Source organism: Astatotilapia calliptera, chromosome 8 (genome assembly GCF_964374335.1).
Source record: "Astatotilapia calliptera chromosome 8, fAstCal68.1, whole genome shotgun sequence".
In the NCBI taxonomy this organism is placed as follows: Eukaryota; Metazoa; Chordata; class Actinopteri; order Cichliformes; family Cichlidae; genus Astatotilapia; species Astatotilapia calliptera.
The window spans coordinates 268,502-284,441 of record NC_137429.1 but is presented as its reverse complement, the minus strand read 5'-3'; the positions used below and the strand labels follow the sequence as shown (position 1 = coordinate 284,441).

The 15,940-nt window shown below is 46.4% G+C and overlaps 1 protein-coding gene across 4 annotated transcripts in view; it reads right to left on the bottom strand.

The window, feature by feature from the left end:
- Positions 1–272: 272 nt before the first annotated feature.
- stxbp4 (syntaxin binding protein 4) overlaps positions 273–15,940 on the bottom strand; it is a 65,973-nt gene continuing 50,305 nt past the window's right edge. For 3 of the 4 annotated variants that reach the window (XM_080305763.1, XM_026177788.2, XM_080305764.1), the window contains exons 20-22: positions 13,764–13,900; positions 1,627–1,684; positions 273–1,030 (exon numbers count right to left, since the gene is read on the bottom strand). In XM_080305763.1, the coding sequence (XP_080161889.1) occupies positions 874–1,030; positions 1,627–1,684; positions 13,764–13,900 (352 nt within the window). In that variant the 3' untranslated portion in view covers positions 273–873. Of the gene's footprint in view, positions 1,031–1,626; positions 1,685–12,062; positions 13,624–13,763; positions 13,901–15,940 lie in introns of those variants that run through there. The other variant, XM_080305765.1, reaches the window with a different exon arrangement.

Here is a 15,940-nt window from a genome sequence, read left to right as displayed (position 1 = left end):
TTTATAGCGCTCATAGTTTACTGACTTTTCTGAGACTCTGACCTCAGGGGGGCAGGGATAGCTCAGTAGGTAGAGTGGTGGCCCCATGATCGGAAGGTCGGGGGTTCGATTCCCCTGAACAGCTACCCTGAGGTACCCCTGAGCAAGGTACCGTCCCTACACACTGCTCCCCGGGCGCCCAATGGCTGCCCACTGCTTCACTGAGTGAATGGGTTAAATGCAGAAAGGGATTTTCCCCACGGGGACCAATAAAGTACACCTTCTTCTCATTATTACAGGCTTTATGTTTATTATGAAAATCCACGACAGGAACAGGAAATATGTAACAGGAAGTGAGCAGAGGAGGCGGTTGACTTTCAGGAAGTCGTGTTGCTTAAGTCATGAGTCGGCGCTTACTGTAGCTTGGCTAACATCACGTGCCAGCGATACACCGAAATGTAAACTGAAGCTCCGCCCAGAACATAAAGCTGGCGCTGTTTGCACATTAAAGCTAACGGCTAGTCGTTACTCCTGCTGCACGAGTAACACGCGTGAAACAAATATCTTATTTGTTATGTGTCTTTATTTATGAGTTCTTTTTAAGAAAATATGCCAGTGCAGCTTAAAACATCGACGAACGCCCTCTGATGGAGAAACTGTGCGTCGTCAGTGCTAACATGAAGGGTGTCTCTTCACTTTCTTGCTGTTTAAATGTTGACACTAGCTCAACGACGAGCCCGCCGGGCTCTTGTTAGTAACCCTGAAATGATGTTTGCTCGCAGACATACATTTACACGTTGAATTGCTTTATAACAGCTATAAATGTATATAAATATAAGTGTCACATGACTGCAGTAATGATAGAGGAATCGGGGATGGATGGCGAATCGGCTCCTACATCTTCATCTCTGCGGTCGGGTTCTGTCTCTGCTTCACCGCCTCTCCATCACACCCTTCCCCCACCTCTGAAGTCTCCTGAGGTGGAGGCGTCAGCTCCGGGGCGCCGCCGCTCGACCCGGGAGGGCTCCATGATGTCGTCTGGGTCACGTGACTGTCGAAACAGAGAAAAAGCAGCTTGTTCAGCGTTATCAATCGCCTGAAACTGAATCCTCCTACAGGAGCTGTTTTGTGAAGTGAAAACTACGAAGTGTCTTCTGGCAGCAAAATGAGATTTAAAGTTTGACTAATGTGAACTTCCTGTTTCACAGCGAGCTCTGCAGGTACGCCGTAACTCCTCTGAAACCTTACAGTGACTCAAACTCAAAAAAACATCTACAGTGAAGTATTTGTAGGTAAATACAGTCACATTGTTATTTCCATTTACTTCCAGGATCCGTATTATTAACTGAAACTGATCAGCGTCAGTATCATCTTTGTGCTCTGATGTTCAGATCATTATCCCATAAATCCAGAGTTGGACGGCTGAATTTTCAGGGACTGTGGGGAATCTTTATCCAGCGCCTCGTTCTGTTAATCCCATCTGAAAGAGGCTTACAGCAAATCCATCGTTATCATCCAGCATTATAGCCCTGGATATAGTTTTGGACATAATGTGATATTTGAATATTTGAACTTGTAATTACGAGCCCAACAACACAATCCCTGTATGAGGTTATTCAGCCCTTGAAGGTGTGAAAACACTCTTACTTGATGTAGTATTTCACTCCGTCTGCAGTGTAAGCTTCCTCCCAGCCGTAGGGAAGGCCTGCAGGGGAAAATTAAATCTTATTTAGAGCTCGTCATGTTTAATGTTTGTTCTTTCTGGACGTGGGTGAGATCGTGTGTAGTTCCACTTTATCCCGACGTAACGAGGCCAGCAGCTCACAAACACACAAATATCAAGTTTCTATTCAGCCTGAGAAGCTCCACTGCTCCATAAAACCATCACCCCGAGACTCCACACTAATCTCTGCTCTCAGAGAACAAAACAGGTTTCAAATGCTGCCCAGAGGACATCAGAGCAGAAACTGACACCAAACGTCTCGTTCAGAGTGGAGGGTCTGTGGTGATTCACGTATTACTGATGTGTTTGGCTGGCTTACCGACATTCCCCTGTCCTCCTTCTGTCCATATCCGGCTATCCGTCCTCAACACGTGTCTCACTTTTTCACTATTTGCTACATTTGCAATATTCTGTTCAGCCAGCTGGAGGATAAAGTGACTGTAATCGTACCTTTGCAGATATATTATTACTCCATCTATCTTCTCATCCTCACTAATGTGCACAAGCGCTGGTTATTGATTCAGCAGTGACCTCTCAATAAATAAATAAATGATGACAATGTAGAAATGCCAAAAGCTGCAGTTCCTCTAATGTCCACTGGAGGCTCCAAACATGAGTCAGTCCTCAGAGACAGATGTAACACTCGTGATGTCCCGGAGTCTGTTCTGAGATGAACATTTCCACAGTCGTCGTCACCTTGGTTCCTAAAACCCGGACGTGACCACGAAGATGTTTCTCACTGTTTAATTACTTACCAATTAGAACTTTTCACAGCTTCACTGCAGCTGATTGGTGTTTAAGTTCATCTCTTCCATTCAAGCTGTGACTGGAGCAGCATGCTAGCAATCAGTGCAATCACATGGAAGTTGTTGCCAATCAGTTGGGGAATACTGGGGAATATCAGTGGTTGCCAGGAGCTCCCTGATCAATCTGTAGACCTGTGAGACTTGAGCAATAATTTTCCCACCAACTGCCATCAACCTCCAGCAACCACTCGCAATCAGCCAGGAAATACAGATTTTTCACCCACGACCGGAGGTCACCAGACGGTTGCAGACCGGTCTCTAGACCTGTGTGACTGAGGCTTCACTCACTCGATCTTACAGGATTGTCACACATCCAGAACGGCAGATATGTTAACATCACGTAATCCTCAAGAGGACCAGAAATCTTTTTGCAACCATAGCTAGCGTCATCTGGTGGCCTTCAGATGGAAGACAGTTTTCCTCCTTTCAGAACAATGTTCCTGTACACACTGCAGCTAGCAGGCAGTGCTTGCCCCTGTCCACATCACCATGTGCAAACAGGCTACAGTTCTCTAAAAAGGCCCAAACTCTAACCTTAACCACCATCGATTAGTCCCGTGTGTGCGACGTGTGTACAAACGAGTGTGGTGTCTCGTCTGTATGACGCCGTCAGGTATGAACGAGCACTCTTACGACTACACAGGAATGCGCTGAAAGACGACATTTGCAGGATAATCCTCCCAACCCCAGAGGACGAGCTTGAAAATGCTGATGGGGAAACACTTGTCTTACAGCCTGCAGTCACCACAAACGTCGGGCAGCAGCATCCCATAATAAACAGAATGTCCGTGTTATTGTTTCATATAAAACAAACGCACATTTTCCCTCGTCGGTCTCACAGACACGAATTAGAGGACACAGGTGTCGTTACTGGATGTAATAAAACGTTCCCACAGAGCTGTGTCAGCCTGTTTCTGCCTCTGTGCTTCCTCTGCAGGCCATCACATAATCACAATAACCTGCATGCGTGTGCACGGAGACGGCTTAGCGCCGGAACAAACACCTGACCTGCGGTTTCACCCCGGCGGCCTGAGCGCTGCACGGAGGCCCGTGAGACGGGAGGCAGGAAGGGCAACATCGACGAGGGACTGAGCAGCTCCTGGAAACAAACGCTCTGCAGTCGCAGTTCCATGTTTTTATGCTCGACCTCCACACGACCTCAGTAAAAACCCGCAGACAGGAAGTGAGAGCGCATGACTGCTGCAGGAGGAGATAATCATGTTTTTATCATGCAGCCGAGTGTGTGTGTGTGCAGCTGACTCAGAGCGTGCGCATCCATGTGGGTTGCGGTGGGAACTCGGTACAATCATGAAGTTCGTCAAAGCTAAAGCCCTACGTTTAAGAATAAAAACTAAAACGATTTTTAAAAACTGGGAGCACGCTCCTGACTCGTCCACTGAAAACACAGAATTCCCGTCTAAAGCATTTTGGGATGGACGGAGGATCCGCTCCCACATCTTTGTGTCTGCAGTTGGGTTCTGTCTCTGCTCTGCTGCTGCTCCATCACGCCCTTCCTCTGCCAATTTGAAGCATCGAGGGTTCCTGGAGCTGGCTCGAGAACCCGGTTTGGAAAGTCTGACGGGATCAAAGTCCCGCTGAACTCTGAGACAAAGTCAACGTGGAAAGTCTGACCACAAGAAGCAGGAGACAGACGTGTGTGGAAGCTGTTTTAGCCTTATGTTTCTTGAACTTTGGGTGACTTGAAGATTGATGTCTTTTAACCATTTTATCCTCAAACAGTTAAAACTTTGGTGTCTGTTAAGGCCCGAAAAGAGAATATACACCACAGGAAGACCTGCAGGAACCCTGCAAGTGAAAATGATCATTCATTACACACTCCGTGGGAACAGTTCCCTTTCACTGAGCCATGCTGCTGGTGAGGTTATTCATTTTTAACGTCCACAGCAAAGTTCAGCAGGGTCATTCAGACTACGCTGGGTCCATGTGGCGGTGGATACCATCGCCACGGTTAACCATCCAGTCTTTAATGATGACGAGGTTTAAAGCTACAGCGCATTGCCTTCTGAGTGCACGATGGATCTCTAACGCTACACTTCTGAAGCTTTGGACAGATCCATTTCAAACACGCCAACAACTTCTGCAGCTGACCAATCACACGAGCCGAAGATGAAGTAAGGAATGACCAGCTTCCCTGCAGATCTCTCCTGCTCCAGTTCAGGAGTAACGTCTATAAAAAGCTTCCTGTGTACCTTCGTGGCGTATTAGGTTCAGAGAACCCCGATCTGGGATTTATTGAATATCCCGTGTCCTCCTGATCCCACCTGTGTGAGCGCCTGTGAGGGTGACGTCACACAGACAGGAAGCTGAGGCGGTGCAGGCCGAGACTTGTTCAGACACACAGAGTAACTTCACACAGATGCATTTTGGGAAGCGAGCTGAATGAACACGAGAGTAAGCCATAGGAGGCGTTGTTGTCATGGTAACAGGGTCTGAGTCGTCACAAACGAGGAATGAATGAAGCCGACGAGCCTGCTGATTGTTTCTCAGGCAGGGAGCGTGTGTGTGTGTGTGCCAGGTTTACACAGCTTTGTGAGGACGCCGCTACACTTATAGGGACCAAATGCAGGCATGTTTGAGACTCACAGTGTGGTTTTAGTGGCAGGGTTGCAGTTGGGTTATGGTGAGGGTTAGGGCGAGGGTTAGCGTAAGCGGCTAGGGAAAGCGTTATGTCCCCACAAATGCATGAAAACAAGTGTGTGTGTGTGAGATCTGATCCTGAAGGTCTGCGGTTTGTCTCCGGTGGTCAGATCCTCTGGAGCGATAAAACTGAACGAGAGCCAGCGGTCTGATTTTAAAGCCGAGCAGGTTTCCAGGCAACCAGTGGTGTGATGAAGATGAGCTACAGGTGAGCGTGATGAAGCTCCGGATCAGACTGACCTACTTTCTCTGCTGATTATCTCTAACAGGACGCCTGTGTCCCGAGCCGTGGCTGTTAATTAGGTAACAGCGCCCACGCGCTGATGGAGGGAAATTAGGTGACTGTCTCACAAACCTGCTGAATGCAAACCAAACAGCTTTCTCCAGCAAATACACAGAGCCCAAAGAAGGACTCCATCACATATATAAATCTCAGTCAAAGCAGCAAGAAATAAGTTCCAGTTAACGGTTGTAGCTGCCACCGCCTCTGAGACCAGCACAAAGTAAAAATAAAGTTTTGGGGTTTTTCTGTTTTTTTCAGCAGCTCCACATTTAAAGATATGATATTTTCTGTGAATTGACACAGAATTCCTGCTGCCTGAGGTAAATACAGGCCATTTACCATATTATAGTATTGTCAGATTATTATGATATATATATATATATAAATTTAACACCCAGCACGCCCCTGCGGGCGGTTTATCCTTCAAGCTCGGGTCCTCTACCAGAGGCCTGGGAGCTTGAGGGTCCTGCGCAGTATCTTAGCTGTTCCCAGGACTGCGCTCTTCTGGACAGAGATCTCCGATGTTGTTCCCGGGATCTGCTGGAGCCACTCGCCTAGCTTGGGAGTCACCGCACCTAGTGCTCCGATTACCACGGGGACCACCGTTACCTTCACCCTCCACATCCTCTCGAGCTCTTCTCTGAGCCCTTGGTATTTCTCCAGCTTCTCGTGTTCCTTCTTCCTGATATTGCTGTCATTCGGAACCGCTACATCGATCACTACGGCCGTCTTCTTCTGTTTGTCTACCACCACTATGTCCGGTTGGTTAGCCACCACCATTTTGTCCGTCTGTATCTGGAAGTCCCACAGGATCTTAGCTCGGTCATTCTCCACCACCCTTGGGGGCATCTCCCATTTTGACCTCGGGACTTCCAGGTTATACTCGGCACAGATGTTCCTGTACACTATGCCGGCCACTTGGTTATGGCGTTCCATGTATGCCTTGCCTGCTAGCATCTTGCACCCTGCTGTTATGTGCTGGATTGTTTCTGGGGCATCTTTACACAGCCTGCACCTGGGGTCTTGCCTGGTGTGATAGACCCCAGCCTCTATGGATCTTGTACTCAGAGCTTGTTCTTGTGCTGCCATGATTAGTGCCTCTGTGCTGTCTTTCAGTCCAGCTTTGTCCAGCCACTGGTAGGATTTCTGGATATCAGCCACCTCCTCTATCTGCCGGTGGTACATACCGTGCAGGGGCCTGTCCTTCCATGATGGTTCCTCGTCTCCCTCCTCTTTCTTGGGTTTCTGCTGCCTGAGGTATTCACTGAGCACTCGGTCAGTTGGGGCCATCTTCCCAATGTATTCTTGGATGTTCCTTGTCTCATCCTGGACTGTGGTGCTGACACTCACCAGTCCCCGGCCCCCTTCCTTCCGCTTAGCGTACAGCCTCAGGGTGCTGGACTTGGGGTGAAACCCTCCATGCATGGTCAGGAGCTTTCTTGTCTTTATGTCAGTGGCTTCTATCTCCTCCTTTGGCCAGCTTATTACCCCAGCAGGGTACCTGATCACGGGCAGGGCGTACGTGTTGATGGCCCGGATCTTGTTCTTACCATTCAGCTGACTCCTCAGGACTTGCCTGACCCTCTGCAGGTACTTGGTGGTTGCAGCCTTTCTAGCGGCCTCTTCATGGTTCCCATTTGCCTGCGGGATCCCCAGGTACTTGTAACTGTCCTCTATGTCTGCAATGTTGCCTTCTGGTAGTTCAATCCCCTCAGTTCTGACTACCTTCCCTCTCTTTGTTACCATCCGACTACACTTCTCCAGTCCGAACGACATTCCAATGTCATTGCTGTATAGCCTGGTAGTGTGGATCAGTGAATCGATGTCTCGTTCACTCTTGGCATACAGCTTGATGTCATCCATGTACAGGAGGTGGCTGACAACTGCTCCGTTCCGTAGTCGGTATCCGTAGCCAGTCTTGTTAATGATCTCACTGAGGGGGTTCAGGCCTATGCAGAACAGCAGTGGGGACAGAGCATCTCCTTGGTAGATCCCGCACTTGATGGTAACTTGTGCTATGGGCTTGGAGTTGGCCTCTAGTGTTGTACGCCACATCCCCATTGAGTTCCTGATGAAGGCTCTTAGGGTCCCATTGATCTTGTACAATTCTAGGCATTCCAGTATCCAGCTGTGGGGCATTGAGTCATAGGCCTTCTTGTAATCAATCCAGGCAGTGCACAGGTTGGTCAGTCTGGTCTTGCAGTCTCGGCTGATTGTTCTGTCTACCAGTAGCTGGTGTTTTGCGCCTCTGGTATTCTTGCCAATTCCTTTCTGTGTCCCGCTCATGTATTGACCCATGTGCCTGTTCATCTTAGCCGATATGATGCCTGACAGGAGCTTCCATGTAGTACTGAGGCAGGTTATTGGTCGGTAGTTGGAGGGGACCGGTCCCTTCTTGGGGTCCTTGGGGATCAGGACCGTCCGGCCTTCAGTTAGCCATTCTGGGTGTCTTTCGTTAACTAGCAGCTGGTTCATTTGTGCTGCCAGACGCTCGTGGAGTGCAGTCAGCTTCTTCAGCCAGTAGGCGTGAACCATGTCGGGCCCTGGTGCTGTCCAACTCTTCATACTGGAGACCCTTTCTTGGATATCTGCCACTGTGATGGTTACTGGACCCTGTTCAGGGAGGTCGCTGTGGTCTGCCCTCAGATCCTCTAGCCACTGAGCATTGCCGTTATGGGTTGCATCCTTCTCCCATATGCTCTTCCAGTATTGCTCCGTCTCCAGCCTTGGTGGTGCTGTTCTCTTATTGTTCCCTTGCCACTGAGAGTACACCTTTGCTGGTTCTGTGGAGAACAGCTGGTTTATTCTCCTGCCTTCTATCTCTCTGGTGTACCTCCTCAAGCGGCTGGCCAAGGCTGTGAGTCTTTGCTTGGCAGTTTCCAAGGCCTCAGGTATGGACAGCTTGCTGTATTTCTTATGCACCTTATTTGTCGCACCTTTCTGCAACTCCGTTAGTTGGCTAACCTCCCTCCGTGCTACTTTGATCTTGCCCTCTAGCCTCCTTCTCCATGGAGGGTACTGCCCCTTGTGGCTGTTCAACTTGTAGCCAAGCATCTCACTGATCACTGCTGCCGTATTGTAGATCAGCTTGTTAGTGTCGGTAATCGTGGTTGTAGGTATTGCCCGTAGTGCTGCATTAACATCATCTAGCAGACCTTCTGAGGGTACTTCACGTAATCTTGGTAACCGGCTACGGGGGATCCAGGTTTCAAGCTTGGCCATGATCCTATTTTTCAGGTCAGTTCCTCTCGCACTCAACGATCCTTCTCCTATCGCACTTATATATATATATATATATATATATATATATATATATATATTAGGGGTGCAACGATACACAAAATTCACGGTTCGGGTCGGTTCGATACTTTGGTGTCACGGTTCGATATTTTTTCGATACAAAAAATGTTCATGCATTTTTAAGTTGTCATTTATTAAAATTATAAATATATATTTTAACTCAAAAGTACAGTTTTTAAATTTAACCCTAACCCTTGTGCGTGTTTTTTATTTTGACAGCGAATGCGCACCTGCGGACCACTTATGTGCAGCCCTGGTTATTTAGCTCATCATATTGCAGCCACAGAAATTCTTTTGTCCATGAAACCATAAAGCTGCACTTTCTTTTTGCCTTATAGTCTGATTTGTCATAACTTCTCCGTTTTGTGGTAAGCTTTTCTTTGGCTGTCACCCTTCACCCGCGATCAACCTCTCACATGTGTAAGCTGCAGGAGATTTCACTTGTCATGTTTGCATAGTAAGCTAACGATTAATAAGACGATGTCAGAGGAATTGGTGCACAAATTATCATCACTCACAGATCAGTGCTGTCGCTCTCTATACACAGTTCACACGATTGCAAAGTGAAAGCAAAAAAACAAGCGCAAATTCAAACGCGACTTCAATATGTCACATATTGACAGTGGCTCACCGATGCCAATGACATAATTACCCAGCTACATTTCTGAAAGAATGCAAAAGCATTGACATATATTTTTCCTACAATAGCCCGACGGGCAGGGAAGAGAAAGATTTTGGTAGCCCGACTGAAAAAAATCGCTAGCTCCAGGACGTCGGGCTAGCGATATTGCGAGCCCTGTATCTGATTGAGGAATCACTCATCTTTGGAAAAGAGAGTTTATTACAGAGAAATGGCTCTTTCCAAAATAAAAGCTATACTATCCGCTTCTTCTGGGCTATATTCTCAGCAGCATAAGGAGAATCATGTGCTAACAGCTGTCTAAATGACTCGGCTAAAGTTAGTAGCATGCTTGCTTTTTTTTGTCTGCTTCCACTTGTGTTTGCACTAGGATGATGTCGGCGTAAATGTGCAGTCATATTCGTTGTGTTCCCACTAGTGCTTTCAGGTTAATCTCGTTGAAATGACCTTAACGCCACAACACGGCAAATCTCCGTTAACGAGCTACCGCCGATCGCTCCGTGCATGGGGCTAGACGGCCAACACGTTAACGAGCTAACTGCGCTAACACACTAGTTCACACCAATGTAATTGAGCATTGCATGGCACATCCAACATACTGTTTTACTTTAGTCCATGACTCACTTACCTTCAGGGTCATACGTCACATGAAAACCAAAATAATTCCAAACGCCAGATCTGAATGAGGTTCAATTTGCCTGTTGCAAGGAGAGCTTAACTTCTGTCTCGCTAGCTTGCCCTGCGCTCTTCCTTCTGACTATGCTGTCTGTGTTGAGCGCTCAGTGGATCTGCGCTCGACAGTGCAGCCTAGGCGGAGTAGTCGAACGCAGATTCACTGAGCGCTCAACACAGACAGCATCGTCAGAAGGAAAGTTGATAAAATAAATTACAAATGTTGTATTGTTCGATACATATGCGTACCGAACCAAAAGCACTGTATCGAACGGTTCAATATCGATACGAATATCGTTGCACCCCTAATATATATATATATATATATATATATATATATATATAGTAGATCAGCTTGTTAGTGTCGGGGGGGTGCCTGTGATCAGGTACCCTGCTGGGGTAATAGGCTGGCTAAAGGAGGAGATAGAAGCCACTGACATAAAGACAAGAAAGCTCCTTACCATGCATGGAGGGTTTCACCCCAAGTCCAGCACCCACTGTATATATACACACATATACATATATCACTGACTTTCAGCTTGTTGTGTTTGTGGATATATGACTGACTTTACTTATTAAACATTCGCACATAAATAAGTGACGTCATATTCAGTACTTTTGACAGTTCACTCTTCGGCCGCTCCATCTTATTAAGGAACTTCCACATACATAAATGTCAATTTCAAAACTCAACCCCATCATTTAATGTGTTTTTGATTGAAAGTGATTATTACTTAAACTCTCTTAAATTAACTTCCAATAAAAAAAGTTTATCATTGATTGAAATTCATTCAGAAATGTTTAACGAATGAGCTGTCACAACTTTCAAGTACAAAGTTATGAAGTCTGTCACATGCCCCCCCCCCATTTTTTTCTTTTTTTCTTTTCTTATCCTTTATTTATTTCTCCTTCTTATTTCATTGTGCTGTATATTGTTACTCTTATTTGCCTTGCATGTCTACTGTACAAACTGAACTGGAATGACTGACTGTTCGCTTTATAAGTTCAATAAAGTTTGGAAAAAAAAAACCTCTTCGCCGCTCCCTTCTGCCGTATTTTGCAGCAAAATTATCCACACCCACCGCCGCGCTATGAATTGTGGGATATATGGGACCACGAAGCGTGCACCGGACCACGCTTGGTATTTGGGGAAATCGACGGCGCATTTGGAGTATGCATTTGAAGTACACTTCGAATTGGGACAGCCGTCGTCACGTGGCGGTGACGTAACCACACTTGAAATGTGTACTTCAAGCGTGCAGACCCTGAATTGGGACACAGCCTCTGTGTATTTGCTGGAAACGGTATTCACACCTTGCTTTTCTCTGAACTACCAGAATTTAATCTTCCTACTGAGCTGTGTCCTGGCTCTGTGTATTTGCTGGGGTTAAGAACTATACAACTAAACAAAGGCTTGTGTATTTTCTGGAAATACATCAGCGCTTTCCTGAACTGTTAGTTTGTTTGTTACAGAGCTGTGTGAATCTCCCAGCTCGGTGTGTTTGCTGGAAACACTTTAAAAACGCACACACTCCACCCACTTCAGTTTCTCACCTCTGTGTATTTCCTGAATACCTGTCATTCTCCTGGGCAGCACAGCGTACCTGAGGCTTCTCCTTAGTTCTCTGCGAGTATCACCTGGAAACACCTTTGGGAACTACATCCTTGTTCCCCTGACAAACACTTCCTGGTGGTGCATTCAAGGACGCTTGGAGAGTTACCTGACAGAGTGTGTTCTGTGTTCGTTTCCTCCAAATAGACTCACTGAATCAAAGCCCTCGTGTCATTTGAGTCTCTTAGTCTTTGATTTTTATGTATTTGTAATCATTTTGAGTCTCCTCTGGTCTTTCTGTCCCTCTGTGGTTTACTGCGTCAGCGTGGTGGCCGGCCTGAGTGAAGATGATGTGATGCTATTGAAATGCATCCAAGATGAAGAAGAATTCAAATGTTGTTGGAAATATTTGAGATAATGGAAGCACAAAATATTCAACAACAGTTCGGTCGTTTTCAGAGATTTTAATGTGGGATTTTTTAAACATCTTTTACCCTTAATCTAAAACTTCTGTCAGTCTTTACGTCTCAGACAATTTCACATGAAAAATTATTCCTTTTTAAAAATCTCAGTCGCAGCCCAGCTGTTCAGAGAAAAGTCACGACCGTACGGTTGAGAGCGGCTGATCCTTTTCCCCAGAGAACGCTGCGGGATCTGCAGCTTGTTCCGAAAACACAAACAGCAAAACCTCCAAACGCCATCGAAGCCCCTGAAGGCCTCTTTAATCCCAGAGTTCCCGTTTTAACGCGACCATCGTCCTTCCTGACATGGCGTTCGCGTGCGGGGCGGCGTGCAGGTTTCTCCTCCTGTACTGTTCGATGATGCGTCGCTGGCTAATCTACTGCACAAACACGAGCGTTCAGCCACTCAGACACTAAACACTGAGCTATGAGACAGAAACTACAGTAAGTTATCTAAGCTGTGTGAGCTCGCTCGTGGCGGAGCGGCAGCTACTGCACATGGCAACCTTATGATACTGTAATGTGTAAGTTTACATTGTTTATACTGTTTGTTAAATGAAGATATTTATTGAGACAGAGGCAGGGCAGGAGTCAAAGGACTACATGAATGTTTTATCCACCCACCAGGTTAATCGTGAGTTCTGGTGCCATTATAACAGGAAATGATGGAAAGATAAGAAATAACGTCTAACTGACCAATAACAAAGCTGCTGTGTGTCTGCATGCCGCCTGTATTTAATGGATAGACCAATATGAACTTTGCATCATCATCATCATCATACAGTGATTATTAACATCTATATGTTTAAAAAAACATTTATTATACATTTTAATTCTGTGGATTTTCGTATTCGTCCACCTGAAAATGTGACGTCACGTTGAACCTGCATCGGCTGTTTATTAACGTTCACGTTTCTTTTATGCGTTAAAATTTTGTGAAGAATCTGAAAAAGCGCCGCAGAGTCGACCTTTAAATGTTGGTTTTTGAAATTCTGGGCTTTTATTCGGATGTTCCTCAGCACTAATTAGCTGATAATGCTAACACTGAGGGCTGGAAATGGTTACAAACATAAATTAGCACTTTGACAAAGAAAAGTAATGATATTTAAATAAAGCTGAGTTCTATTACGAATATGAACAATATGAAAACTTTCTCTTCAGGCAATTAACAACAATTGATTGTGAATGTGGAGCTGCGGGTTTTGGTGCCGTTTCTCTCATCGATGGCCAAACTTGAAAACATTCAGGTAGGCGCTCAGCTTCACAGACGCCTTCATCGAGTGAGTTAACCTGCACCAAACTCTCTCCTGTCGTGTTTCCAGGTGAAACACCTGACCCGTCCTGCAGCGAACGCAGGTTAAAACGCTGGAATAAAGCTGCTGTTCTGTGTGCAGATGCTTTCATGCAGAGTTCTGACATGGCGAGTCCTTCAGCAGGAGCTGAGGAGGTGTTGGGGAGAGAGCGGTGGGGATCACGGCTGGATGCTGAAGTTCGGCCGACATCTCGACGACTTTGTTCTCCAACAGTCGGGTCGTCTAGAAGCTCAGCACTGAAACGGAGGACAGTCGCTCACAGCGGCGGGTCGGCGGGATTGTTTGTTTCGGCTTCATGCGGGGCGGCACACACAGACAGGAAGAGCAGGAGGAGGAGGACATGCAGACCGGCATGCGTGGAGCTGAGATCACTTACAGTCGACATCCAGGATGGCTCTGACAGTCCGAGTGAGCTCCTGCGCCTCCTGGGCGAGTGTGGCCGCCGTCCACGGGCTTTTCTTGTAGCGGGCAGCGAGACCTTGAGACGACGCCCCGACTTTGACATCTCCGGAGCTGCAAACAGAGACAAGGATGAGTCAGAGGTGAAGTAACACAACGATCACTAACTCGGTCTGAGAGGACCTTGGTGGAGGTCGTCTGCAGCTGCGGAGCTCACAGAGGTCCTTTCATAACAAAATCTCAGGACAGAAAGCCCAGAGAATGTCCCAAACAAACGACGAAGCCTCGGCAGGTCGTCCTCGCTGAGAGCACTGTGTTGCTTCAGGCTTCAAATACTTGGTTCGTTGAGTCGAGGGTGAAATGATTGGTTGTGTGATTGGCTGATCAGAGTCCCAGCATAGACTAAAACACAAACAAGCTGCTACCTTCTTCTTTTTCTCCGGCTTATTTCAGGTTTTATTCTGATATTTACTCTGATTTTCTAAGAAAACTCACTGACAGCAGATAAAAAAACAAACTCAGTTTTCCTTCAATGCAAAAAGTTTTGATTGTAAAAGAAAAGATTAAACTTCACAAGCTGCAGGTTGTTTTCTCCCTGAGATCGCTGATCATGAGGAACTGACAGATCTGACCAGACAAAAGAAGCTGCACAGGCTTTGTATTAAATACATTTCAGGTATTTTCATTATTTTCTGGCACATTTAGGATTTCAGCTGAAAGCAGGACATCCATCCCAACTGTTTCGTTGCTCATACCGAGGCTACTAGCTTGTAGGTGGCTCTCAGCCCTACTTTAGCATTAGCTTCTTTTGAACGTCCATGGCAGCTGTGTGAAGGTGATTCAAGCGCCTCATCTGGTTTGTTGTTACGGACGTTTCCATGGTGTTTCCTCCCGTTTAGCGAATGTTCTCTTTACTGACAGCGAGGAGCTTCCACGCTAACAGCGTGTTAGCATGTAGTTGTAAGTGTGTGACTTTTTACCTGCACTGCTGTGTGTGTGCTCAATATCAGACGTACGTGAGGCTGACCGAGTGGTGACCAATCAGGACAGATTCTGGTCCCGGTCGGTTGATCGGTGCACTCTTCAAACCCTGCAGACGCTGTGTGGACCAAACCGTCAGGTCACTTCCTGCCGTCTCACAGCGCTCTACTATCCTCCCCCCAGTATGAACCTGCTCCTCCGTCCTCAGGGACATTTCTTTCTGTCAGTACTGTGGCGCTGATGACTAACGACCTTAATAAGACTGATATTCATGATTCAGAAAGCCACTGAGTCGGCATCAATGAGCCTTTATTTCTGACTCAAGCCTCACGCCTGCGTCTCTGAACGCACTCACAGAGGCGCTGGCTGACATTTTAGCTGCCTGGTGGCCCAGAAACAACCAGACAGGTGAATAAAAGGAAAGGCAGGGCCCGGTGGGGGGGTCCCACGGTTATGAAAGACGAGTGGAGGTGTCCCACTGACCTGGACTGAAATAAAAGGAAGCAGGCAGGAGGTGTCCGAGCTGATAACCTGACCGAGTGACCCGATTCACTGAATCAGAGTTACACAAGCAGCCAGAAGGAGCTGAGGAAACCACGATGAGGAGGTGATAAGAGGAAAACAGAGAGAGGAGGCAGGAGAAATCGAATAAACACTGAAGAAGAAGAAGAAGAAGAAGAAGAAGAAGAAGAAGAAGAAGAAGAGCTGGGGGGTTAAATTAACGCTGAGAGGATAAGAAAAGGAAAGATGACAGTAATAAAGGGCACAAGGTAAGATGAAAGACAGCAAAGAAGGAAAGATAGAAAGAGAAATGGAACAAAAAAAATTAGAAAGACAAAGACTTAAGGAAAGTCAGAAATAAGGAAAATGGAAAGGAAGGAAAGATGGAGACTGATGGATGGAAATAAGGAGTGAGAGGAGGAGAAATCTGCAGAAAGAAAGGTTGTGAGGAAGGAGAGTTAAAATAGAAAAGACACGTACAAGATGAAAAAGGAAAGAACAAAAAAATAGAGGAAAAGGAAGGATAAAAGAATGGAAAGGATAATATGAGGAAGGAGAGAGGAAACAAGGATGAGAGTTAGAAAAACGAGGAAATTAGATCAGGAAGTGCTGTAACGTGTGACCTACTCTTCTTTGTTGGTGTCTTTGTGGAAGTTGATCAGATGATTGTTG